This window comes from Ammospiza caudacuta, chromosome 3, assembly GCF_027887145.1.
Source record: "Ammospiza caudacuta isolate bAmmCau1 chromosome 3, bAmmCau1.pri, whole genome shotgun sequence".
NCBI lineage: Eukaryota > Metazoa > Chordata > Aves > Passeriformes > Passerellidae > Ammospiza > Ammospiza caudacuta.
In genome coordinates, this window is record NC_080595.1 from 53,186,874 (window position 1) to 53,214,823 (window position 27,950).

The 27,950-nt window shown below is 39.7% G+C and overlaps 1 protein-coding gene across 6 annotated transcripts in view; it reads right to left on the reverse strand.

Moving 5' to 3' along the window:
• Positions 1-1,852: 1,852 nt before the first annotated feature.
• MAP7 (microtubule associated protein 7) overlaps positions 1,853-27,950 on the reverse strand; it is a 109,579-nt gene continuing 83,481 nt past the window's right edge. For 3 of the 6 annotated variants that reach the window (XM_058801229.1, XM_058801225.1, XM_058801224.1), the window contains 12 exons: positions 26,688-26,801; positions 23,160-23,308; positions 20,616-20,725; positions 19,948-20,228; positions 16,235-16,418; positions 14,320-14,512; positions 12,767-12,868; positions 12,436-12,486; positions 12,282-12,339; positions 9,703-9,832; positions 4,391-4,617; positions 1,853-3,651 (listed from right to left, as the gene is read on the reverse strand). In XM_058801229.1, the coding sequence (XP_058657212.1) occupies positions 3,641-3,651; positions 4,391-4,617; positions 9,703-9,832; positions 12,282-12,339; positions 12,436-12,486; positions 12,767-12,868; positions 14,320-14,512; positions 16,235-16,418; positions 19,948-20,228; positions 20,616-20,725; positions 23,160-23,308; positions 26,688-26,801 (1,610 nt within the window). In that variant the 3' untranslated portion in view covers positions 1,853-3,640. The remainder of the gene's footprint in view (positions 3,652-4,390; positions 4,618-9,702; positions 9,833-12,281; positions 12,340-12,435; positions 12,487-12,766; positions 12,869-14,319; positions 14,513-16,234; positions 16,419-19,947; positions 20,229-20,615; positions 20,726-23,159; positions 23,309-26,687; positions 26,802-27,950) is intronic. The other 3 variants (XM_058801230.1, XM_058801228.1, XM_058801226.1) reach the window with 2 other exon arrangements.

Sequence of the window (27,950 nt, forward strand, 5' to 3'; positions counted from 1 at the left end):
GAGAGGCAGACTCTGTGCAAGTGCTGATGAGCAGTAGCTAAAACATCCCTGTGTTACCAGCCTTGTGTTCAGCACAAACCCAAACACAGCCCCCTTTGAGCTACTGTGAAGAAAATGAACTCTACCCCAGCCAAAAGCAGCACACTGTCTTTTGAGGCACTTCTGACCATCCCATAGCTCTTATGTGCATGTAGAGCTTTAGAGCCGACACTGGGTACAAACATGCTATAAAAGTGAGACTAAAAAAATAGTTTAAAAAAGTTATTCTGTCAGTTAAGAGCTCAATGTTCCATTTTATTATGGCTCAAATCTCTGAACTTAATTTTGGTGCTTGAGGGAGGCATTTTTGATAATTATTTCTTTTAATATCTGCAAGTTCTTTCCAATGGTACTGTTTGGGAAAAAACAGAACAAAACAATGCACCTCCCCTCCAAAAAAAAAAAAACCAACCAAAACCCCAAAAAAACAAAGCAAAAACAAACAAGCAAAAAAAGTAAAACCAACCAAAACAACACTCAGTGCAGTAAAAAGGCCTTATGAAATTGCAGGGTAGACAGAAACTTTGGACAAAGCAGTATGGCATTTTCAATGTTCATCCATGACAGGAATTCCATTTTGAAATCTCATGTGACAAACCATGTGCTCAGCCTTGGGCAGGTGGACTTTCTAAAACAAAGGACTGGCTGAATGACACACCTGGGAACAAAAGCATCTCATACTGTAAACTACCCCTGTGGGTGATTTTAGATCAGTTTCCAAAAAGAAGCAGTGCAATATTAAGTAATGATATTAGAAGGTGTCCTGTATCTGTATTCTTAGGTAATCTCAAACATTATTTCAATGTCTTAGCAAGAAAGCTAACAAACAACAAAGGACTCTTCATCAGGAATGAGGAGATAAAAGACATGAAGCAAACAGAGCTAATGGAGAGCAATGCAGCAGTTGTGATGTCCTGAAATAACTCAGAGCATCATCCCTGTGAGCATCGATGCCGTGCCGTGGAGATGGGAGCACAGAGCTGAGCCTGCCCAGAGCACACAGCTCTCTGCTGGGGAAGGCTATTGCTCCCAGCCCTCAGAACAGCTCTCTGCACCTGCTACTTGCACCTCACAGAGCAGTTCCACCTCGCCCCTCATGGTACAAACAACACAACCAGTTGCAATAGCTGGCAGAGGAGCTGGCCTTCCTCCCATACCATATTTTATTGTCAAAACCAACACTAAACATAAGAGAAACTGTTTTCCCTGCATTAAAAGAGGCTTAACCAAAAGATTTAAAAATTCAATATTAAATCTTTTTTAAAATTTCATACACCTACTCTCAATTCCCTTGTTCTTATATTGTATGTCATGCCCTTGAAACAGGAAATTCTTGCTCTCATTTGAAGCAAACCTGGATTGACTGTAATGACAAACTGTTTTTAATCCAGCCCTGCTAAAAAAAAAAAAAAAATCAAAGCAAAAAAAGCAAATGTGAGAAATAAAGCCAGCCCATTTTTCCACAAACAGTGAAGCAAATGTGCTGAAGTCTCCCCAAAAATAGACCAGCATAATTTATTAACCAATCCTAAATAGCTCAAGATCAACACAATTTAAACCCGATCCTAAATGAATCCTAAGACTTAAAACTCAAGCTAAATGTAACTGCCTATTTCATTTCTCTCCTTCTTGTTGCAAGTGACTCTGTACTGATTTTCAGTAAGGAAATCAGAGAAAATCTGAAGCAAAATTTTAAGCAGACCATGAGTAGCAAGAACAGTTTTCTATCAGAGATTGACTCTTGCTTCAATTATGCGAGAAAATGAAACTATAAATAGAAATAAATATTTCAAACAAGTTTTATTTGGTACTTACATGCTATATATAGTTTTAAAGAAAAACTACATATTTTGGACACTTCAAAATATTGTGGCTATGTACATGGAAAACTAAAGAAAGCAAGAAAGGAACCCAATTCATTTTACTGTGTCACAAGTTACTATTGAAAGCACTCTGACTGAATGGCTGTTTTTTCCCTTCCATAAATATTCTGGCAGATGAAGTCTCTTTCATTTAATTTCCATTGCTTTTGTCCCATCTCCTCTATAAGATGAACACTCGGCAGCAGCAGAAATTTCTTCAAAAATCCTTCGGCTTTTGTCTCAGACGATCTCTTCTGCTAGCACAGACTTTCTGCACAGCTTCCTAGAGGCCTCGCTCAGTGCTCACCAGAGGCAAGTGCAGGAATCTTAATGGAAAATTCTCTGTTAGCAGGAGCTGAGAGCCCATGAACCTCCATTTTTCCCTACCCAAGGATCTTCTCACTGATTCAGAGAGCAATGCCTCAAGCCTTTGGCGATGCTGCAAACGCAAACACCCAGAGCGAGCTCTGCCTCCAACAGCATTGTTTAGCAAAGCACAAAAACGTGCAAGGTTTTACAGTTCTGCACAACAGCAACCAAAAGTGTGGGATGGAACAATGAATGACAGTAGAAATCGGCATCAAACTAAAGAGAAAGCAACCTGCATCGCTCCTCTTATCACTCAAGCTGCACTGCTTTATAAAAACCACACACTACATAAAAAAGCACAATGACCATTTTCCATTTGCTCTGAAACGAGCAAACCCCAAAAATCCCTGAACCTGCATCATCATCCAAAACTCAAATATCCCAGGTTTCACACAGTCTTCAAAAGTCTGATAAGGCAAAGGAAAAGTCTTCCATCATTGGGAACAGCAGCAATTTACAGGACTCAAAACAAGGTAATTCCTTGTATGTGTGCACACGTGTGTGCACATATGCATACACATCTTTTATAGTGTTGTGAACATGGATGTAACTAAAAAAATCAAGTTTGCAGTATATTTTTCACCACATTTGTCTAATTTATTCAATCAAATGATTTATTTCTGTACTGAGCAAAATTCATAAATACATTCTCTAGGAGAACAATAGGTTATCCTCTTGTCCATGAAAAAATAATGCTTTCAAATTTTCACATTTTAAAACCTTTCTTGTTTTGTGTTTTTAGAGAAAATGTGAGAAGATCATAGTGACGTCTCAATTTACAGAATGTCCCTGTAGGAATTACATTTACAAGAACCTGATACAGAAGCCTATAGTTTGCCCCCATAATTAGAGTTCTCTGCAATAACATTTAAACCAACAGGTTTAAATAAAACACCCCATTAACTCTACTTGTAGAGCAATGAGGCATTTATTTTTCAAGTATTAGAACCATAAAGTGTAAAAGATTCTTTGCCAATTTTACAATTATGCCTTTTAAACCAACACCCACCTTTTTTAAAAACAAAAAAGAATCAGTCCCACCACCCAAATCAGCCCGTTACTTTCAGATTCCAGTGTCTTGTGTCTTAAGGAATGCAGAAATATTCATTTACTAACAAAAAAGCTTGTTGGAAATAGCCATATTAAGTAACGCACATGAAGCATGATTTTTCTAGTGATGAAAGCTATTAGAATGGTGATCCAAGTCTATTCCCCTCATTTCTTCTGCTGGTTTTACTAAAGTCCTTCCAAAAAAGATATTCAAGAAATCTTTAAAAAACTGGAGAGAAAAAATAAAACACTCCTTCATAGCATGGAAGAAACTGACTGCAGAGATGCTCATATCACCTTTGGTTCTTCAGAAGAAACAATCAGATCACTTCTAAAACAGAAGGTAAACATGACAGGTCAGAGTGGCAATTCTTTCTTCAAAATGTTAGGTGTTTATGCAATTATTTTAATGTGAGATGATTTTCCTTACATTTTTAGGCCAGAGAAAAATACAGTGCTATACAATTTAATTTGCTAAATCAGTATTTGTTTACCTAGCTTTCTTGCAAAGTTATGATGTAATTCAGAAAAACCCAGTGTCCTGGAAACCATCCCTCGATGTCTGCAAGAACTTGACGAGGAAAGCATATCCAGAATTTCAAAAAGTAGTTTTTAAGAAGTAGTTACTCCCCTTCTGCATGTGCATGTCAAGCACTGCACTTGCAAAACTGGAACCCAGCTGCTGATCATAAGGTCAGAGCAGCAGCTGTCACCTATCACTTCTGCCTGAAAGCACCGGGCAAACCTTTCCAAGCAACTCCAAAGGGCACAAAGTAAAGCGTATGTGAGAAGCCCTCATCCAGGAAATGATAAGGCCTCACCACCATTGCACTGCATCTGTATGTGCCCAGCATGCATAGCTTTGCAAAGAGATGTGCCCTTTGTATAGATTTGTTTAAAATTTAAACAAATAAAATTTGTTTAAAATTTAAACAGAGTTTAAATATAAAAAAAAATAGAGTTCAAAAATCCTTAAATGAATAAGCTTATCAATATAAGCTGATTGATAGCTCTGAGACTTCTCTCAATTACAACAAATTACAAGTGTTAGTGAACCACAGCAAACCTACCTGCTGTTTGATGTGTTTGAACACTATCTACCTGAGGCAAAAGAGTGCCCTTATCTTCAAAGGCTAGAATTGGATTCAAAGGAATTTCGGGACTGTTGCTTCCATCATTGTTCATAGCATCCAGCCGGGATGGTTTAGAACCAATAGGCAGGTTCATGATCTCTTCAAAATTATCATTCTGCATAGACATTCCATTTTCATTTGCATTCTCCTCTAGATTGAGATTGCTGAAAGAGAAACATAGCAATTTTTCCTTAGGTACTTTATCTAGAACTGAAGTTTAGTCATCCTCAAAGCAGTAGTACAAATGGAAGAGAAGTCTGCATCAATCCCAAGCATTCTTTTAGCCAGTGAAAGCAAAACTATGCTTCTACCACAGTAGGAAAAAATGGTTTTGCAGCCAAGTACTTGGTATTCCTTCCCTCAAACCCGTGGGATAGTAGTTACCTTTGGTTACATGATAGCCAGAACTACAGGATGGACACTGCAGTCTGAGAAGCAACTGCAATGGGAATCAATAAGGAAATCTCTGCAGCACCACCACTACCTGGAACCACCCACATAATGCAATTTACAGCTCCTAACATATTTTTCAGATCTCATAACCTTTGTTGTACCCTTCCTCTTATTGCAAATCAATGTAATCGCCCTTGGATAAGATCACTGTTATTATTTCTTGGATCTTTTCTTATTTCTTCTGCTACCAGTTTTGGAGCAGCTTCTTCTATATGCCACTTATCCAGAGAAAAAACTCCCCCTTCAATATAGTGCTCCTTTCATTCCCTTCTCTCATAAAAGATCTTAGGGGCCATTTCCAAGGCACTACCCAGCTCCACACTTCTCCTATTGATACCATCCAAGCCAAAAGAGCCCTCTCCCAGAACCCCTCATCAATCTGGACCTTCGTTTTCCATCTGCCATGTGAGAAAGGTCCATTATGAGCAAGCTCCTGCACATCTCCCCCATCCAGAGCAGCACAAGCACAAGACACTCTGCATTTACATGTACTGTCCTCAGATGATATTGCTCACCTCTTGCAGCCTTGGGCCTCCCCTCCAAACCCCTTTATTAGGTGCTGCATCATCAAATCCTTCTGACTCTGCAGATGGCATGTCCTATTCTGCCAGAGAGGAGAAACTAAGGTGCTACTTCAGTGAACAGGATGACAGTAATGGGACCATAAGCTCCTCAGGCAAGAGCAAGTGCTCAACAAATACTCAAAAATTTTGTGATCTTTCACAGGTTCTTCCCAAAGCCCTCAAACAGTTAGATCCTGGCAATCCTGGATACCTATTCCCTGTCTGGCCCCATTGCAACTGTTCAGGTTGTTTGGAAATGTTTTGGCCACAAAGGCACAGACACAATTTTCCTAGATTGAAACTTGGCTACCAATTTCCTCAGGCCATTTCTCAGAAGGCAGCTTGGCTTCACAGGCTTATTTTCTGACAGCACATTTACTAGTCTGAAAAAGAAACCTGCTTGTAATTGGCAGACAGTATATTTTCATTTGCCAGCTTCTTTGTACAACTTTGCACAAACAAAGAATTGTTTTACAGTATTCCCCAAGAGACAAAAAACAATCATTGCTCTTTTGAAAGTGGCAGTGTCTTTTTATCCAAAGCTCAGAGAATCACATGCTGGTGTTCATATCAAGCCTTCCCAGTTTTTCAAATTATCACCAGTTCTTTTTCAGAAAGGCACTCCCCTTTTTTCATCTGTGGATATGCTGGGCAAATTTCAAAGTGAAAAATATGTTTCACTGCACTGAGTTTGAGAGCAGGCACAGAAACCCTGCTCAGTGCCACCCTTTTGTGCCAAAGACCCACACGTGTAAGAGGAGGACCAGAATCTGTGAAATGCATTAGGACTATTAAAAGGTGCTCTGTCATGTATGGTCATTAGTTCATTATTCACTAGAAGGTATCCTGTTATTTACTTTATCTCCATATACTGCCAATAGCCATATCAGAACTAGGATAAGAAGCCAAGTTTGATGAATAGGTTAGAAAGAGGTGGAAAGAGAGCAACTGCTCATTCATACAAATCAAACAGTGCAGTAGTTCAACAAGTATTAGAGCAATGAAGAACCCTTTTGCTTCTGCAAACAGAATTTTTCTACACAATTTATCAGCTGACTTAGTGAATAAATAATTCTTCATCGTTTATATTTATGTGCCATGGCATTGCCAGCATTACACATGGAGTTAGAGCATAATTCATTCAGACCTGAATAATGTCTTTTGAGACAGAGGAGTCTACAATCACAAAGGGGGTACAGAAAAGGAAATCAGAACGATAAATATTCTAAATTTTGTGGTATAAAATTTTCTAGATTCTATGCTGCTTGATCCACCTAAGGACTGGAGGAGCAAATTTAGACTAAACAAGGGAAACAGAAGAGTGGAATTAATTTCCAGTGGACATCTTAGAGGCCACAAGCTCAAAAGGAGATTAGATGAAGTCCTAGGAGATTGCTATGCCCTTCAGCTTCTGGTAATTAGCAGCTTAGGGACTACTTGAGCCTATGGTTGCATTTGGACCACAATGCTTAGCAACCCTTCATTGGCCAGAGGATCTCCTGGTAATTACCTTTTTTTTTCCCTCTATGTTGTGCTACAGGCCATTAAAACAAAGAACACAAAAAAGAGAAAAGGTTTTTGACCTGCTACAGCTGTTCTTACTGTCTTGTGTTACATTCTTAATGTTGTCTAAGTGTCTAATGCAACACCAGAGATATCCTTTTCAGGCACACAATATTGCAGAAAGAACTGGATAATTTTGGCATTCTAACATATTCCATAAGTGTGCGTGTAGCAAGACACTTATGTAATAGAGGAAAAAAAAGTTGCCTAAGTTGTTGAGAATGCATTTCCAAACATAACAGTCTTGCAAGCATCTGAAGGACATCTCCATGGCAGCTGAAAAGTATCTCTGTAGCTTCACATTTTGACCTGGACACATCAATATTAACAAGACAGACTGGAGGATGTTGGGAAAAGGGAGCCAGTTTAATTAAAGAAATTGGAACATGCAAACATTTAAAATTACTGAAAATTATATCTGTTGTAGATAATTTTAGCCAAAACTCTATATAGACACAGCCTGAAATTAGAATTTGAAGAGACTAAAAAATAAAGCCAGAATTCAGTATATCTGCTTCCGATCATTCATCAGAAATCAACACTGAATAGGAAAAAACGGATTTGCAGGCCTTTGAAAAACACCATTTTCACAGCTGTTACTTCTGATCTGAAGGAAAATGTCAGTCACCCCATTTATTGAGAGGATTTTTGCAGAGGAGACATAGATAGACATTAACAGCAAAATGTATTCCAGACTTCTGGTTTATTTAAATAAATGGTGCTTATTTTTAATCCACTGAGACAACAGCACTGAAACCAGCCAGCAATGAGGAGCTTTCTTTTCCAGGACAAGATATGAAGGCAATCACACAGACCAACTGTATATTTCTAAAAACTGGTTATCTAACCTGCCCAGACCAAGCTCCATGCACCCAGGATGGAGACACATGAGGTGAACTGTACTCACTGAGGTGTTTGCACTGCATTGCAAGTGTTTGTAGAAAACAGCACAGAAAAGAGGAATTACAGAGTAAATACCATAAGGAAAGTGCTGTCAATATAAACTAGTGTAGTGAAACAACTTTTTCTAAGAAGTAGTAAAGAACCTTGGGCAAAGAATTAGGGAATGGAGTATAAGCAAAAAATCTGTAAGTGGGCTATGGATTAGGCTTCTGTAGGGTTCTGCATCACTCCAGCCTCTCACCCACACAAGCACATGACACAAATCCCCCAGGTAACACCTTTTTAACTTCTGGTCAGAATCCTCAGCACTCTTGTCGTTAAAACATGAAGAAGTATTTTTCAGACAAAAGACAAATCTTGCTGAGGGCCAAAGTGAGCTGCTCACTCAGGAGACAACCTGCACCCACTCCCCTGTGTGTGCCACCATGTCAGGGGTATCTGGATAGCAGACAACCACAGCACACAAGATACAGTAGCAATGGTGCTGGCACCTGTGGCTTTTAAAATCTGACAAAAATCTGTGGGACACTACCAAGTGCTTCAGGCTTCACCTTCCCAGTCACTGTAGATGTACCTCTAAAGCGGACACATTCCAACCTGGCATGCCAGTTTTCCCAAATGTGCTTCCTACTTTTGTCAGTGTTCCTCAATCTCTTTTATTCATTCTTCACTGTGGTCATTCTGAGGTTCCTCCCATGCAGATTATAACGGTACAGGACAGCACTCATTAGTGTGGAACATTTTATATTTCAAACACCAAGGTGCTTGTAAGGCTGAGAGTGATTAACATTTTAATAGCTGCCCAAGACAATTATGAGGCAGCTCTGTGCAGCTCATCCAATGCAACTCAGTGTCACTGACAGAACTTCCCTCAGCAGGAGCATCCTTGTTAGCATGACAGCAGGCTAAGATCCCCCATGCATATGGAGGGATCGAGAAAGGGCAAATTCCTCCTTCAATTAGTGCCAATCACACCCTGAAGCATACTGTCCATTACAGACTGCACAATGGCTTCCCACATTCAAGTTTTTCCATGCATATTCCGGCACTACCTACATAAAACATGAAAGGACTGCGAGATTATTTGGCTTTCTGCATCACTAAAATTAAAATAACTGACAGCTCATGCTTATGTAACAGATGTCACTCAGTTCAACACTGAGGTTTCAAGCTTTTCAACAGTTTCTCAGAGTGGCTTGCTTCATGGCTACAGAGCACCCAATCTATAATATCTGCCTCCTCAAATACTCCTTATGAGGAACAAAGGTGTTTTTTTAAAATGCATAACCAAAGTGACTAATCCTGTATCACACACAAAGGACATATGTACATCACCACTTGCTAATACTTCAAGCAGTTTAGAAATCAAAACATCTAGGCTGAAAACCACAATATTTGTTATTTGAATTAAGAAAAGCAGTGCAAGCCCAGAGTGGGTTTTATAAGCTTAATTCAGGGAAAGAAACAGAAAAAATTCCCTTTCCATTAAGTTTCAATAAATGTAATAACTGCTGCCAAACACATTGTTCCAAACGCTGCAAAGAACATGCTCTATTTTGTAAAAATTTCTTCCCTATCATTTAGCAAAAATCAGTTACTACTCCTTGAAATGTGATAAAGTTCTTTCCTTAACAGAGGAAAAGATAAAAGGCAGATTGAACAGTTGCTTCTTATTTAATTAACGAACTCACGGATGTGAATATGATTTATTATTCCAGCAGCCCTGTCCCCAGGCAGGGCTGCTCACGGCACCTGGCAGTGTTTTACCTGTCCACGTTCCCGGGGGGCTGGTGCGGAGGCTCCCCACACACGCCGGCGGCCGCGCTCCCGTTGTGGCTGTGCGGGGCTGGCACCGCTGCGTGCTGCGGCTCCGGGGGACACGCAGGGCTGCCTGCGACTGGGCACAGAAACACAGGGTTGCATTAAACCAAGCAGCAGCCTCTGCCCTGTAGATTGGGGGAAAATATTTTCTACAAAAGCCAGCACAGCTAAAGCGAGTTACAGTTTTAAAAAAATAGAGGGTTCGCACACCCCTCCCCGCCCGTCTACCCAATTCCATCTCCTTTGTCAGTTTTTTGGGCACACAAACCCCGTTTCAGGTCCAAAGTAAATGTCAGAAAGCCAGATTTCAAAGCCATAGCTTTGTGAACAAGAATAAACATTTTACAATCATATGCACAATTCCAACATATAAGCCAGTGGGCAAAAGAGGCTGATATCTGATAGAATGTTATGCTGGCACTTTTCAAGTAGCAAGAGAGAATGGAATAGAACAAAACTTGGATATTACTAATTCCATACACTGGTATTTCTTGATTCCAGTGACTGGATGGAACTGAAAAGGAAAAGGAAATAAAGAAAAAAAAATCTCCATTGGGAAGGACACTTCTTTCAATAAGTACCAAATGATTACTACAAAACATTGCAGAGAGCAACATAAAATGAGATTATCCCGGTCCCTCATGCCAAGACCACGTAATACATGTTTCTGGCTGGCCTTGTGGCTTTCTTTTAAAGTACAACTACAGCCTTCTGCATTGTATTTAGAATCCCTCTATTCATATTCAGGTCAGTAAGAGGAAGCAACTGCACCCCACCCTGCTAACATCTGCCACAGTAATTGCAAGGACAATTCAGTATTCATAGGCTTGGACACATTTATCTACATTACCCAAAACCTCGTCTGGTAAGCCCCTCCTTCAGCTGCCTAATTTCACTGTACTCCAAATGTTTGGGTTAAAGACTTTTATACTGAATGTCTTAGAGTGACCTTTTGCCAGTTTTTATATGGAAGATACTAGAAATAGAGGTTTCTGTGCTTCTACAAATTGAATAACAGGAAAATACTTTTGCTTTAAAGTTTAGAAGGAAAAAGCAGAAAAACCAGAAATGTGGAACAATCTCATATTTTTGAAGCAGAGGCCAAACAAATGACAGAAAGCTGATGGATTTTTTTACATTGTGTGATTTGCCCATTCCCATAAATGCCTCCTCAGGTTTTGGCAAACAGTAAGACTTAAGAAAAATTTTTAAAAACAAATTGTTTGTGGAGAGTCAGGCAAATTTATGTGGCTGGAATATACCTTTAACTCAATGGTACATATAGATAATGCAAAGTCAAACAGCAGAGCAGCCCTGAGGCTGAGAGCAGTTTTCTCTTTATTCAGTCATTCAAGGACTCTGGCCTTCCCTTGGGCCTGGGGAAATGGAGATCCAAAGTTTCCTCTGCCTTAGGAAACTGATAGAAGACTACTTTTTGTCTGTCTCTAGAGGGAAAGCACTAGCCAACGGTTGTGGAAGCCTTTATAGTTTCAGGAATTCTTTAAATGCTTTGTAACACCTTCAACAGTGCCCAAAGACAAAGATGGCATCCCAGATGAGTCCTGTATCAGTAGCTCACAAACCGCTTTCCCCTTACATAATATGTAAACAAAGAAACACAGGTAATGAAATCTGTGTAAAAAAGGCTTCCTGACAATACTAATTAGAGTGTTCACTTTAAAAATCAAGGAAAAAAGTAATCCATCAGTCAGTGCTGCTGTCTTCCCTGTTACTCAACCCAAATACAAAGGAGAAAAAGATTAATGTCATTTAATATGTTATGCTACAATAGGATAAGCCATTTGATAGCTTGCCTTCAGTATCTTTAAACAGTGCTAATTCACACCTGGTGATTGCTGAATATAAGCTACATTTTATTTTTCTTCCTTTATTATAAGTATATAATAAAGGAAAAAAAAAATACATTCTTATATAGAAGATTACCTAAAAAGAAATAGAGGGAATGGAGTAGAAGGGAAGCATAAGAGTGTGAGTGTGACAAGACTAAGCTTTTATAGCAGCTCAATTTTGTCAAAAAAAGAAATAAAGACCAAGTGAATAAGGCAGCAGGTGTGGAAGAAAGAAGTCACAGGGAGATATTTAGAACAATAAATGCTTTGTTGTAATGACTAACAAGAAATAATAATCTTTTAAGAAAGTGGAGTAAATCTGCAACAACCACATGTAAAATAATATAAAAAACAAAATGTAGAATCAGTTTATTTTGTGATCCAAACCACGAAAGAATTTCTTTTCACTATATAAGTAATTAAACTTATTAAGAAAATTCCTTTTGCTAAACACCAATGTGACAAAGTTGCTAAAACATTGGACTCATTTAGTAATGGCTAACTACCTATACAGAAAGCCTAAATAATTAATGTCTGCTAAGATTTCATTTATATTCCTCTCATAGTTTTTATTACTGCAGTTAGTGTGCCAAGTTCCAGAACTGTTTCTCAAATCATTGTGCTCAGTAGGCATTTATTCACCTGTTGTGCTCAGGGCACAGTTAAACACAATACCTGCTTCTCCAGTAATATTTGCCTTTGATATATGTCCATTTTGCTGGTCATTGGATTTCTACAAAGGAAGCACAGTTTTGTAAATTAAGAATGGCACGAGGGAAAAAACCAGAAATGTGTTCAACATTTACACATGTTAAGTAGCAGCACTGACCTTATCTACAGCTTCTACACGCCTAGTTCTCTTCATGATCTCCTCAAGCCTCTACAATGAAATGTAAAGGAGTAAAATAATGTTTGGTGGCATTAATTTGAATATCTCTCTCCCAAAGCACAACTGCTTGTCATTTATCAGCTGTATCTGTTTGTTGCAAAAAAATGAATTATTTATTACTGTTGGCAATATTCCCTTCATTGTCACATCAGGCCATTGAGGACTGCAGCCTTTCTGAGAGCACATTTACATCATTTGCTTCCTACTGCTCAGGTGGAAACAGACTGCTAAGGCACAACCAATCACAGTTTCTCTGCATGGACTGAGTTACCTTCTTCCTTTCCAAGCGCTCTTGCTCTTCTCTTTGGAAATGCTTTTCACGTTCTAATCGAATCCTCTCGGCTTCTTCCCGCAGGCGAGCTTCCTCTTCTTTCTGTGTTGGTGATAAAAGAAAAAGAAGCGAGGAAAAATAAGTGAGGAATGACAAGTTTTATACTCTATATAATTATGTGTGTCTACAACACCCTGAAAACACACTCTTGGGGTTTGCAAGTCAACAAAAATCTTTTCAAATGGAATTGTGCATTTCTTGATTAATTTCCATGTTTTGCATAGTATTAGGAGAGAATAACTAAACAATGGACATCATGTTTGGTTCTGTACCTGTTCCAGAACACAGCACATCACAAATAAGGAATAAATTTTCTAGCCTTCAGCCTTAAAACAGCAGCCAGGAAAGTATTAGAGAGATCCATATTTTGTGTGGTGGATATTTTTGAGGGTAAAACAAATGCAGCAGAATGTTTTGTTTGGCCAACAGAGTAACTGTTTAACAGGATCAAGGGCAAACAGCCACAGGCCCATTTGCACAAACTTTCCATTTCTGCTTTTTTAATGAAATGCAAAATTTGTCTGGAATATACTGGAGAAGGGCCTTGCTCCTTGACTGGGACACTGTTATATGATGGAACTACAACAATAGATAATTTTTTTGCATCTCTAACATCCACAAAAGCCTTGGCCACATGCTATCTTTCAGGGCTAAATTGAGTTAAACCTCAGTTTAACGTTTCAAAGAAAGTTGCACAAATCTTCTGGAAAAGAAGAATGGAATTTCTCAGCCATATTCACTAACACAGTCCTTTAAACATTTATTATCAGAAGCATACATTTATACATCAGAAGAAAAACCTCGTGTCTACAAGGCAAATTGAAGTGTTGGATTGTGGAAGAACAAAGCACATGCAAGAAGTAAGAGGACATGTGAGAAGAGAAGAATCCTATCCAGAATGCTTACCACAGCCTCTCCTGAAGTCAGTAAACCAACATTATGCCCATCAAAAATGAAAGCACTTGAAAAACTTCATTTTCATTTATTATGTCGTTTGACTGATTTCTGGAGTACTGGGCCAGATAAAGGTTCTCCTTGGTTTGATTAAATTTACCCCTTCCCGCCAGCCCCACACAAATGCAGTATTTGACATAGGATTAGAATTCAACACAGTGAATAGTTATCTTTAGATCTGGACTTGCTATAACTCTTGGGACAAAGAATTCTCTGGTATAATAGCACTTATCCAAATTCCCCAACACAACTATATTGATCTTTTCATCCTAATTTATGAGGAATAAGAAAGGATTTGTTCAAAATACATTGAAAAGGGAGAGAGGGAAAAAGAAAACCCAAAGCTCAACTCCCTACCATATGTTTCTGTCAAGTAGAAAGATCTCTCTCTTTGAACTACTCAACGGAATTAACTCTGTCCCAACACTTTTCAGATAGCATTTAAATTGTAGATATTGCTCTAGTTTAGGAAAGAAGTGCTGCTACACCCACTTTGCTGCCAGCTAGACTGGCCCAGAAATTCCAAGAGGGAAGCATACTTGTCTCTGAACTCGCTCCATCTCTTCTTTCTCCCTCTGCTCTCTCTCTTCTGCCTGGCGGCGCAGCCGCTCCTCCTTCTCCCGCTCCTCTGCATCCTTCCTTTGTTTTTCTGCTTCTTGTCTGCGAGCTTCCTCCTCCTCTCGGCGAGCTCTCTCTTCAGCTATCCTCTGTGACAACTCCTCTTTCTTTTGTCTGCAATCATTAAATAAGCATAAGAAAAACAGGAAATAAAAGTAGGGAGAAAAGCCAAACCACCAGGTTCCTTATCCAGCACTGCTGTCCCAAATTGATAAAGGGTGCACTGCTGTCCTATTCTGTTCTGCTTCCCATAGGGGCCAATATAAAAAACTTTGCAATTCAACACCAATACTTTTCCAGCATATCGCTGCCTAATTGACAACTTGCACACTTTCTGAGTCAGAAATAGTATCTTTGATTAACACATTCTGCAAAACACTCCTTTCTGCTATAATCATATTTTAAAAAGTATGCATTTTTGTCACCCATCTCACTTCATGGCAATGATTCCCTGATTAAAAAAAGCATCTAATTCTGCCAATTTTTGAAGGTTTCCTCCCAAGCTTACTAATGGCCCCTCATATCCTTGTGTTATGAAGTGAGTGACTTTTCCCTTCACCTTTGATGTTTCCTGAATTATTTAGGACTTTTTAGCGTATCTTCCCAGCTGAAGAAGCCTCACCTGCTTAGTAGATTTTTATATGGGAACTACTTTGTGCTTGTGATTTTCTTCGGTGTCTGTCAGCACTTATTTTTCTAGTTTTACTAATTTTACAATTGTAAAGAAAAAATAAAACTCAACATTCAAAACGTAGATTTATCTTGGGTCATTCAGAATGACATTTTCATTTTGTTTTTGCATGTTTCACATATTCACCTCCAAACAAGATCTCTTCCCTCAGAAATAATCCCTCAGAGACCAACACCAGTAGTCAAGTTAGGATTATTTCCTATTCCTACATTCCTTTATGCTTATTAGTACAGCCATTCAGCTTCCATTTTGTAAGACATGGCTCAAACTGTTCACAACTGACTTATCTCACTGGAGACCAACATCATCTCACTGGCCTCCACTCCTTTCAAGTTCCTTTATGAAGGCACTGCACAGACACTGAAAACTCCTTTCTGCGAAAGCTGATTATTCTTTACTTTTTATTTCTGATCTTTCTGACTTAGTATTTATTCACTGTATTACTCTTACGCCACAGCAGCTTTTTTTCTTTAAAACTCTTTTTGAGAGAGTCAGTGTTGTGAGCCTTTTGGAAAGCCAGGCTATTTTAACTAGTTCTGCCTTGCTTCTATTAGCAAAGTGGTTAAAGAAATCCAACAAATTCCAGAGGCATGGCAGCCCTCCAAAAAACACAACTTGTAGACTTGTAGCCAGAGTCATGAGTATCCTGATGGGCTACTCATTTGCTATTAGAAAGTGAGATATAACATTAATTACCCTCCAAAGCTTCTGGGAGGGTGTTGGGGGTGTCTTTATTTTAAACAAGAAAACAAAGAGGTCTAAGTCACACCTAAAGCACCACCCACAACAGAGATCTTACAACTCAAAGTAAGAGGCTTTGTGCTGATCACAAAGTTGAAAACAGCCATACAGAGTTCTCTAGCCAGAATAAATCTCTGAGGAAAAAAACTAATCACAACTGCAAGGATCTACTCTCTCCTTCTGACTTATTTTAAAGCTCTACTTAGAAAAAGTTTTAACCTTACACATCTGCTTAGGTACCACCACCAACTGGAAAACCCAACAGGAAAATATGGTTTGGGGAGGAACTTGTGCCTTCCACACTTCAGTGCTGTGCTTCACACATAACAATGTAACAGCAGAATACACACAAAAAGCTGCTAAAAACATCTACATGCTTCTCTACTGCAGAGGCCTATAATTACCTTTCAAGCTCTTCTCTCTCCCTCCTTTCCTGCTCCTCCCGTTCCCGCTGCTCGCGGGCAAGGCGCCTCTTTTCAGTCAGCAGCCTTGTTGCTTCCTCGGGATCAGTTGTACCTGCAGAGGGCTTGGGCACTGCTGGGGCTGGAGAAGGAGCTGGTGGGGCAGGAGGCAGGGATGGGCTGGCTGCTGAAACAAATGGGAAAGAAAATTAGTTTGTGCAGACACAGTAGCCAAGATGTCACTCTCTTGAAAGGAACACACTTCTAAATGCACTGCAAAGTGTTTTCAAGCCTATGTGGTTTTTTAATGATTTAGAGGAAGAAGTTTCTAGATGCCAGAGGTTCACATACTTCAGGGAAGTTTGGTTTTGTAGGGTATTGGAAAGCATAAGTACCTGAAAGTGTAAGTCAAGTTTTCTTGACTTTCAGAACAAATGCTGACAGGTGCTTAACAGCAGTTATGCTGACTCAGCAAGTCCCTACCATCACATTACTTAAGCTTGCCCAATACTGTTTGAAGAGCAGAAATAAAACATTGTGAAATTATATTTTCTTCTGTATGATCATCCACATCTGAAGATGAGAGCCAGAATTTTTGGCGACAGTCACTTTTGGTGACTTGGTGATCTCAAACATCAACTGGCTGATGTGATCTGCACCAATGATAGGACACCAGCTATCATCAGTTTTGCAGCTGCTCCAACCTGAGGCAACTCATGGGACACAGCTTTTTAAATTTTGCCACTATTGGTGAACTGTGGCTTGTGTTCAAATTTCAGTAGTGCCTTCATATCAATTCTTTATTCAGGGCCAGCTTTGTCCATGTGGCAGAGATGTTGTTACAGGTTTTTTTCATATTTCTCTAAGTTTGCCTGGCATTCTCTAGCACAGGTACAGAGTGACCTATCACCTTTTCTCTAGACACCAGGGACCATTACCAACGCACAAGCTAATGTTAGGAAGCATTCCCAGAGTAATCCATCTGGTAATGCAGGCAAGCATGGAGAGGGGAGACTTTGAACTGTCAATGAAATCAGATTCTGACCCAGTAATATATATGTAAAATAAGTCATAAGGAACAGCAAGCAGATGATTACAAATCTGCATTTCTAACCGTACACTGAGATGTGGCAATTTTCCTAACCTCACTAACAACTTCTGAAGAGGAGTCTCCTCCCTGATTCCCCCCTTCCTATACCTCATAATGTAAACAAACAAATTCATTTGTTTTCTGTGCTGAATTCCCATCTGTTGACCTCTCTGCTCTCCTCTTCTATCAGCTAAAAACTACAGAGGTCTTTCTATAACTGCTTCAGGGCTTTGAACATGAATTTAAATGATACTTCTACACCAGTAATTCAAAGAGTGCCAGTGCCTGTTCTCTAGCCTTGAGGTGAGCTGGCACAGTTTAGCCTTAGTGCAATGGAGCACTATTCTCTCACATTACCAAAACAGGTATCCAGCCCAACCGCAGGGAACAGTCCCGAGCTGGGCTAACCTCCAAGATGTAGCTCGGAACTTCAAAAATTCTGGGATGTTGAAATAAAAAAAGGTAAGCAATTTGATCACTCTGAATCTTGGGAGCCATTTAGAGCCATGCTCTCAGTAGCCTTGGGGACAGAAGGTAAGAAAATGAGAGGCTGCAATTACAGCCTGGATCAGAAACATACCAGAGAGCCTTTGTAATTGTAAACAGTATAAATGACAGAGCTCCTGTACCTCAGCCCTTTTTAATTTACTAACATGGGCCGAGGCAGGGCTGTTGCTTTGAAGGGAGCACAGCTTTGTGCTGCTTGGAGCTCGCTTCTTGCCTCAGGCGCTGAAGTTGGCAGCATAACAAGCAGCTTAATGCACACCTGCCCTGCTGTCAGAACAGATAACACCCAAAAGACCTTTAAAGCTTCACTGTCATTAGTAAAGTTGTGTATGAGATTTGCCTGCAAAAGCTTGAGCAGCTTCATCAGCAATTGCCACCTGCTGACCTCCTGGCTCCTGTGAGCACAGAGCCAGCAGGCAGCTGAGCCAGACCAGCGAAAGGCCAGTGTGTTACCTATAGGGAATGATCTGTATTCACCTGCAACACAGTCCCAGGACAATCAGCAACGTCCCTCTAGCCCCAGACGCTGTACTTGCACCTCTCTAGATTCTTTATTCAACCAGTGACAAAGTTTCGGCAGCTAGAACCTCCACTGGCAGCACAAAGCCATCCTATAACCTCATATGTAAAATGTTCTGCCTGAGGTCTTCATCTTTGGTCCCAACCATCACCTCTTCTGGCTTTGGGAAAACACATTCAATTTGAAGGGCTGCTCACTGCTTTGACTATAGTACCCTTCTCTTTCATTTGTCTCCACTTTATATTGTTGTTTGTATTCTTTGATGTGAATACAAACCGCTTGACTTTTGAATACCTTTATCACACATAACTTGTTTCAATACTAAGAGATCTTGTCACAAACTCAAATATTGACAGATGCTGCAAAGAAGTGGAGCCTCTCTTCCTGAACTAAACAGTCAAACAAGCATGATGGTTTTTCTGGCTGGCACCTTGTACTGGAGAGATACAACTTGTAAACACTTGCAAAGTTATCTCAGCGGTATCTCTGAAATGGTCTTAAAAGGAAGTTTTCTCCTCCAAAAGGAAGCAGGCAAAAGATAGCAATTAAATCTCCTTTGCATGCCCGTGGCCAACAGATACATCCATTCACCCTTTTTGTGGGATTGCACCTTCTGTAGTAGGACTTGTGTATCAGACAGGAACTACTGTAACAGGACTTAATAAAACACAAGAAATCAATTCACGTGAGGTTTTTTTCACAGAACAGCCTCAAACTATACCTGCTGCAGTTGAATGCAAGATTACTAATACTTAAAAGTGTTACCTGAAAGACACATACAGGGAAGTCTACGAATTTTAAGTTCAGAATTGTAACTAACCCAACTTGTGTATCCCAGTGCTCACACTGGACTTTCTATCTCATCTGCAAGAGACCATTTATGCATATTTAGAATGAACTAAATTGTCTGCTAGAAGAAACCTATTTTTTTCATTTTCAGATTTGCCTTTTGCCTTTTCTACACTTTACAGTCTTTTTTTTTTGTGTACATCCTTTTCTGCACTGCTGCTTTTAAAGGTTGGTAGGGTTTTGTGTGGGTTTCTTGTTCACTGGTTAACTATTTTTAATATCTCATTTTCCCTTAAAAATTCTCCGTATTCCTTTTTAGTCTTCTCCTTGCTTCTTTGCATTTCACTATATTCTGCTAATCTCTCCTGTGATATGGTTCTCTTTCAATATTATACACAAGCAGCAGTGTTACCAGCACAAGTGCACTCTGTCTAGCAGAGCAGGACATTCTCACTGCTCACACACCTTATGTGGTTGCTTCCTGTACCATCTTCAGACCATTATTATTCTACTTCAACAGCTTGTAAAGAAGCTATGTTCTGATATGGGGGACAAAATTCCTGTCCAAAAGGGCAGAGAAAAAGCTTGTGAAGCTACACTCTGTGAGGCAACTTGGCATGTTGTTTTGACTTAGAAGAATGAGGGCTTCAACCTGCCTACAATTTCCTCATCATGAACATACATCAATAGGAGTGTTGTGAAGAATTCAGACTAACCTTTGACAGAAAAATACTGAAAGCTACATAATTTCAGAGAATGGGAAGGAAAAATATAAAACATTCCTTATCCTAAAGTAGGATGTCTCCTTACCTTCAGTTAGCTGTGCTTGGACAGTGAGCTGCTCCTGACTTGGGGGTTCTCCAGCACCTGCTGAAGTTCCTTTACTTTCTTCTGTCCTCACCTCATTGGCCTTTTCAGCCTCCTTTTCTGGTCTTTTCTTCTCACCCTCTGGTTTGATCTCTTTTTTGACTGGCCGGATGTTGCCAGGAGAGGGAGGACGTGTCTGAGCAGAGGAAACTTTGGAGGAACCAGGTGGGGAAGTTATCTGCTTGGGTGTGCCAGGCAAAAAAGGCAAAGACTTTGACGCATGCCTGTGTAATCAAAGAGTGACAATGCTGGTTTCCACTTATATATCACTTCTACAACCATAGCAGCTAAAAATAAAACCACTTCTCTGTTTCTCTATCAAGCAGGACTGCTGGCACAACCGATTTGGTTTCATGCAAAATGCCTCTCTCCAACTCTCCAGATGTGTGAGCACTGAGCCCAACCAGGAAGGAAGGAACCAAGAATTTTCCTGCCCCTTCCCCTTCTCCAGAACAGTAGCAAGATATCTTAAAAGCAGAACTGTCTTTCCCTTTCTTTGCAGAGAGAAAACATCTACATCATCAAATACATTTGCCCTGTTTCACATTTGATTAATAGAACAATCAGAGCTGCCTCTAGCTCATGTCCAGCTAAGCATGTACTTGACTCACCAAACTGAAGAGGGAGCTGATGATCTAGCTTTGAGGCTGGAAGTAAAATGACCTCCTTTAAAGTTGGCTGAGAAGCTGGATGACAAATGGTCCTTTTCTCTTTTGTCAGTCTATAGCTCAGCAAACAAAAAGACAAAGTCAAGCCAGAGTTCACACAGCTAAAGAAAGCAAAGCAAGCTTAGTTAAGGACAAGGAGTTGGGGGGCTGAGAAAAAGCAGTGCTGAGTCAGTGGTTTCTATAGCTTGTTTAACAAGTTCCTTAATATAGCTCCGGTAACCTGACACCATCTTTGTCAGTAGATGTGCATTTGACAACAAGAATCCTTCCTAACCATTCTCTCCTGTCCTAAGATGTAATGGGCTAATTTGCAGAGGCTTATTTTTACACAGGCAAAACAATTACCTTTTATAGTTTGATCTTTGCTGACTGCCACAGAGTACCTTCCACTGCTTCCCAAAACCACAGAATTTCTTTCAAAGAAAACACAAAACAAACTCCCCCTCCCCTTGGCTCATACTTGGTCACAGTCTTTCTATATAGCACAATATTTTGGATTCATGCTTACAAGTGAACACCACAGATGTCCTCAAAGCTTCCAAATATGGTACACCAGCTATCCTAGTCTTTCTTTCCTTGGATGATTTTACAGCACTTACTTTTTGCCATTGGTTCTTATACATGATAGCGATTTCCTTTTTCCTTCTTTATTTTTAAAAAATAAAATCCTAAATTGAGAAACATTTCTAGTAACACAAACCAGAGCTACAACAGAACAACTGCTTTAAGGCAATATATCAGAATTTAAGTATCTATATACTCCCCATATATAAGTATGGATGAAAAACTTCATGGTTTTGGAATAAGGAGCTCAGACCCCAGGAGTCTGAAGACTAGGAATGCTGGAGAGCTGCCACTCAGCCAGCATGATGTAGGGGCTGCTGCTCACCACCTTGGCTGGGGCTTAAACACCCTGCACCCTGTAGCAGGTGCATCATGAGGCTTAAGAGCCTCAGCAGCTGAAAGCTGTGCAATGCTTGTCCCCTGAACTGAAAGCCAGGTTAACAGCTGGAAAAGAATGACTGAAAACAACTTCATGAGCACATGATGTGCTGAGTTGTCAAAGTAAACACAACCAGAACAAATGCACTACAATGAACAAGAGTTTTGGCTTGCTAACAGTAACTCTCTATTGTATCTACTTTATTAGTATTGAAAGCAGAGCATAAGAAAATTTTTCCTCATATCAATAAAGTAAAAAACTGAATTAATACAGAAGTTTGCAGAAGCGTAAAAGATTCTCCACATCGTATAGGCTACTGGAAACAGCTCTTAACTCACTCATTTTATATGAACAAGAGTTTCATATCACCTCCTCCACCAAAAAGTAACAACCTTTCTTCTTTCTGATTTAGGAAAACAAAAGCCAAACCCCAAACCTCTTGCAATCAGAAAGACTTAAGAGGAAGAACCAACAGGCCATGCTCTATGCACGTGCTAGGAAATTTCTCTAAAGATACATACTAAGGCTATGCCTTAGCTTAAACTTCAGTATACTACTCTCTCCCTGAAAGATTAAGTAGAGGCTATGACTTGTGGCACTTTAACTAACACTGCTTCCCACAAGGATGGCAATAGCAGCATTGCCTCTTGACCTTCTGCCCATCAGGCCAAACAAAAATGCAAGCACCTATTACACAATGTTTTGCAGAGATTACTTCAACTCTTCTCACACTCTAACTCAGGTTGTGGAGTACAAGAAAAATAAACTGCTCAGGTTCAGCAAATGAATCTGAACTGGGTCTGATTGCATCCTATTGGCTTGGAGCACAGTCAACAGGAGTTTGTTCTACTGTTTCGATTTTCCTAAAAGTTTAGATCAGCCCTAGTACTGCTATTAAATAATTCAGAATGAACAGTGACCTGTGGAAAGCCTTGCTTATAAACCATGCTCCTAAACCAACTTCTTTCAGTGAGGAAACATTTACTAGCCTTTCTTAGGTTCTGGTACCTAAGAAAGAACAGATGAAGTGAGAGTACTCTATGCACTTGTGACAGAGACATGTGAGTGCATGCTTTTCCTCCCCTCTTTATTCTAGGGGCTCAGCTGAATTTGCTAGAGGCCTCAAAAGACATCAAATTCTGGAACCTTTGTGGAAACAGCCTGCTGGGATAAACAAGTTTCCCACTGAGGGAAAAATGGCAACACCATCTTGGGCCTTAAAAGGCAGCAAAGAATCCACTTGAGAACAGAGCACTGTGACTGCCTCTGTGCCTTGTGAGAAGCTAAGGCACCTACTCTGCAAACACAGGTGTTTGGAAAACATCAGTGCTTTTCCACATGGATTCTTTGGTGCATAATCAGGCTGTGCCGCCACATAACGTAGCATGTTTCAGTTAAAATCCAGCCAACTACGACACAAACCGGAGAGGAGGGGACAGTGCAGAGGGAAGGAAGTATCCCTGCAGCTATTCCAGGCCCAACAAGCACTGCAGTCAGGTGGCCGTGGCACGGGACACCAAGGGCACGCTGGCTGCCAAGCTTACCCCTGAAAGGTGCGTTGTTCTCCGACGTCCAACGGCATCGGTGGAAGCATAGAGTTTTGCTCTTTCTCCTGAATTCCTGCAGGTCAGGGCCTTGTAGGACAGAGGGCTGAGGGGGCTGCAAGATGCTGAACGGGGACAAACGGGGATAACTACGGTGTTGGTTGGTTTTGTCATTTATTAGTTTTAATTACAGAGTAGCATTGGAGAATTGACAGAGGAAAGCCAGCAGGAACAGAAACGACCGAGAAAGACAGAAAAGAAAGAAGGTATTAATACACAGAGAAAAGGCTAAGTATCAAATCAGAACCATCATTTGACATGTTAGCTTGGCCACACATACAGTAAGGATGCAAGTTCAATAGGTGCTCATGCACTTTTCCATTTGTAAACTAATAGTTTCTTTCTAAAAAATTAAGAAATATGCCATGACACTGGGTAATAGATAGTATTTTCCCATTAAGGTTTTGTACAACTGGTGGTTCTGAAAAAGCAGTAGAAACAATGGCTGCTCTGACAGATTAGCTTAGTAGACACATTGAAATGAGTTTCAATTACATTCAGAACAGAAAGCAATTAAATGAAATCAGAATGCCTACGAACTGCATTGGAAGTGAAGAAAAATTAAAGGAGACATACACACAAAAATCAAAACCCATTAACAATACAAACCAGTTTCAACTAGGAAATCAATGAAATTGCTGTCTACAATTTGCAGCAAATTATTTTTTTTAAATTCTTGTTTTTAGGAATATTTTAGCCCATTATATTTTTGATATTTCTAGAATAACAACTTACTCAAATACATTCTCAAGAGCAAACTATTTTATGCATTAAAAAAAACGGGCTGACAACAACAAATTAGCTTGGAAATTAGTTTTTGAGTAACCAGGATGGCAGGTTGTGTTGGTCTGCACAAGCAAAAAGACTGTTACCAAAAGACCTGACAGTAGCAGGTATCAGATATACAATGCTCTGATTTTATCTTCAAAGAGAACTTTAACTGCAAAACATATCATGGGAAACTTCTTGCAGCAAAGTGTTCTTGGACTTTCTCTTGATTTAACTGAAGGAGAAGATTGGGGGAAACTACGTTATTACTGCCAAGTTTTATTTTTCAGCTCCTGTTTGTCTATTCTGGTCATTTAATTGAGTCTTAGCACAGTTACTATCCAGCATGTCACTTGAGGATAAAATAGGGGCTCTATATAGTATCTTTCCTATTCCTTTTTTTTCCCTCCATGTCAAAGAAATTTACATCCTCTATTTCCTTAATGAAAAGCCAAACCAAATGAAACCAAACCAATATTTCTTGCCTGTATATCCCTCCCTGAGCACAGTTGAAAGAATACAGTTCCACATACAGTTAATTCTTCTAGTCTTACAAAAGTACAGCTGCTGCTACAGGAAGAGCTCATAGACTTAACAGTACTAATGCTGCAAATTCTCCTGTACCAAGAGATTAACATTATGAATAAAGAGTCTCATGTAAGTGTTACAGCAATGGCACTAATGCTTGCCCTATAGTTCATAGGGATTTATGTTTAATGAGGAGTTATGACTAACTTAAAAACAAGCAAGAAACAAGAAAATAGGATTTTTGCTTGTGGTTTTATTTTGGTTGAGGGCACCTAAACCAGACAGGAGGCAGTGGCATAATGCTTTACACACCTTATCATTTATGTGGCTCCTGCCCTGTGATTCAATTCCCCTTCTGCATGCTGATTATCTGAAGTTACCACCAAGGAAGACAACACAATTATTAAAAGAGAAACAGTTCATTTTCCTTTGTGAAGTTGCCAGACAATGCTTTAGGCAGCACTTCCAATGATTCATGTACTAACAGGATTACATCTGCTCAGAGGAGCTTTTTGAAAGCTATTTACAAAACATTTTGGTTTCGAAGGATTTATTTAAAAACAGATCCAGAGGTATTCTTATACTGGATATCCCTAATATTTCCTTAAAATTCAAGGACGTGAGTACACATTTAACTCAGTTTGGAATTTTTACATTGCAATTTATTTTTACAGCCAAAGGGCAGGGTAATTTTCTAGGGAATAATGGCAGGCTGGGATGAGTGGAATGTTCAGAGCACAGCTGTGAGCCATTGGCATCACTTGATCATTAATCTCCAGGAAGCATCCTGTATGAAGGGGCTGAAGTTACTGCTTCTAGAGAATAACACCTGGAAAACAATGAGCAGATGGATCTTTCTTCTGGTGGTATAGATCCAGTTAGCATAGGGAAGGCATTTCAGGGATGTGACTTAGACTGAGCTGACAAATAGGCCTTTCCTGCTTTTTGTAGCCTTTCTCAATATTCCACTCAGTTTAGTTGTGCAGTATAAACAAGTATAAACAAGAGCAGTCACAAAAAGCTTCATGCTTGTTCCAAGAAGGTAACACTTACATGAGGCCTTCTCAACTATTCCCTAATGAAGAGCTGAGTTTCCAATATCCTTCTTGGTAGGTGACATTAAATATTAATTTTATGAGTGATTGCTTTTGAGGAGTAAAAAAGAATGCTGTGCTTCTTAGTTTTACTATTTGTAGAATATCATCCACATTCTTGCTCCTACATCATCACCCCTGTGGAAACGTACCACAGCCTAATTAGTTATAAGAGTTCTTAAGTGAAAGCTTCTTTAAAAGTAATCTTAGCAGATCTCTGTTCCTTCTTACCTTCTATGTTCTTTAATTAGAATAGAAATCCTGTCCCCATTAGACAAGAAAGACTTGTCTCAACTTATAATAATATATTGCTGCACGTGCTGAGGGTGTAATGGTAAAGTTCCTAGTGGATGATTACAGAACATTCTATTATAAAACATCCTATGATAAAAGAAGAGGTAGCTGTCACCTACCTAAAATACATGATAAGCAAGTATGCCCTGGTTGTATTTGGAATACAGTTTTGCCTGGGCCTTCAATTACCACCTAGCAATATCATCACATTTCAGCACATTAATTTTCCCTCAGTGAGTATCATCAGGGAGCTGTTCTGGGGTTGGCAGACAACTTTACAATTATTATAACCCCACTGAACCTGCACACTTAACTTCACAGGTATTAAATGCACAGTAGCCAGGGCCTATCTTTATAAAAACCTCACTTTCTCCATGTGGGAAGTGCTCTGGTAGGGACTGAAACTCCTTTGCAGCAAGCAGCTCACAGCTTTAGCAGTGGATGTGCTAAATCAGCTCTTTCCAATAAGGTGTGCATTTCCTTAAACAGCCACGGCCAGCATGATGTTGTTGCCTGCATGTTTTGTATGTTATGTTTTTATTAATCTATTGCATTGATGAAGAGGCACAAGTAAGAAACAGTTAGTAGGAAAAAGAGAAAGAGGCATAGCAAACAACTGTACAGGGAAGCTTTCATGCTGTTATGCACACTAACCACAGATTTTCAAGTTCATTCTGGGATGCTACCATACACCCATAATTAGATCAGTGACTTTACAGCATCCGGCAGGGAATCTGGAAAAATAAGTGTCTGAGACATGAAGCCTCTGCTGTTACAGGATTACCTGCATCTCCAGACAATGCAGCTGTGCTTTTACTCCGAGCCAGGAATGAGTGTGTGGGCGTCAGGAGCCTGCTAACGATGCTGCTCTCCCATGGGCTGAGCTGAAGACGGCGAGCTGACGTGCACCAGACAAGCAAGATGTTAGACCAAACACTTCACAGATAACCACATGCTGCACAGCGTTAGTACTCTCCTCACTACTGCATACCATGGAAATCTTGAAACTGTCCACAGTAGTTCAGTGTTTTGTATTTTATTATTACTCCTTTTTAGTAGAAGAATTCCTATAGAAATATGTACATCTGAACATTTAATTTATGTTACTGCCTGTGGCATTATGGCAAATTGTTACCAAATGAGTATGGATATTCTGCACATCTGCCACGTTCCATGTTAGGAATAACAGGATAATTTCCCTACTAGAGGAACAGTTTCCCCTCCTAAATACAGACTTCAACAGAGACATTTGTGTCCCAAAGGCTTCCTACACTAAAGATATAGAGTCTTCCAGGTACACTTAAACACCTTCCAAAGTTTTCCAGCCTCCCTAAAAAAAACCAAAGAAGGCTGCTTACTCCTATACAGAGAATTGTGTCAGTGAGGTTTTATTCAAAGCACTGCAAAAGGACAGTGTGCCTCAACTGCAGATACCAAGCTCAGCAGCTGCAGTTGTTTCAGTAATAGGTGAAGCCACCGAAAACAGTAATTATATTTGGTCATTAATTCTCTGTCCACAGATCCTACTAACAATCAGTTTCCATGTAGAACACTCTTCACATAGTTGCTTTGTTTTGAAAATGCAATACATGCTGACCTGGCTGCAATCACACTGCTACTTTGCTTTTCCCAGTGTTGTCTAACGCAAACATAGCTTGTCAATATAATCCTTTTATGTTATAAAGTTTCTTTACTTTTTTTTTTTAATACTAATTAAACATTTATCATGGCAAAGTGTTAACCAGAAGAATCCTCTAAGTTACTTTCTGTATTGAATTGATATTTCTTTGATATTCCAATGCAAGAAATTGTTTCATAATGAATATCACAAGCCAAAACATTCAACTACTTCCCAAAGTAGTTCCTTACAGTAAGCTTACACCATAGCAGCAATCTTGATATTGCAAGCAAAAGCAGGTCTTTTTACACCTCAGCAGTAATTCACCTTAGTTTAGTGTTTGCAGCTACAAAACTGCAGCTTGAATTTATGAGGCTCAATCTCTATAACACTCATTGAAGTGACTGGCTGTAACAAACTTGACATTCA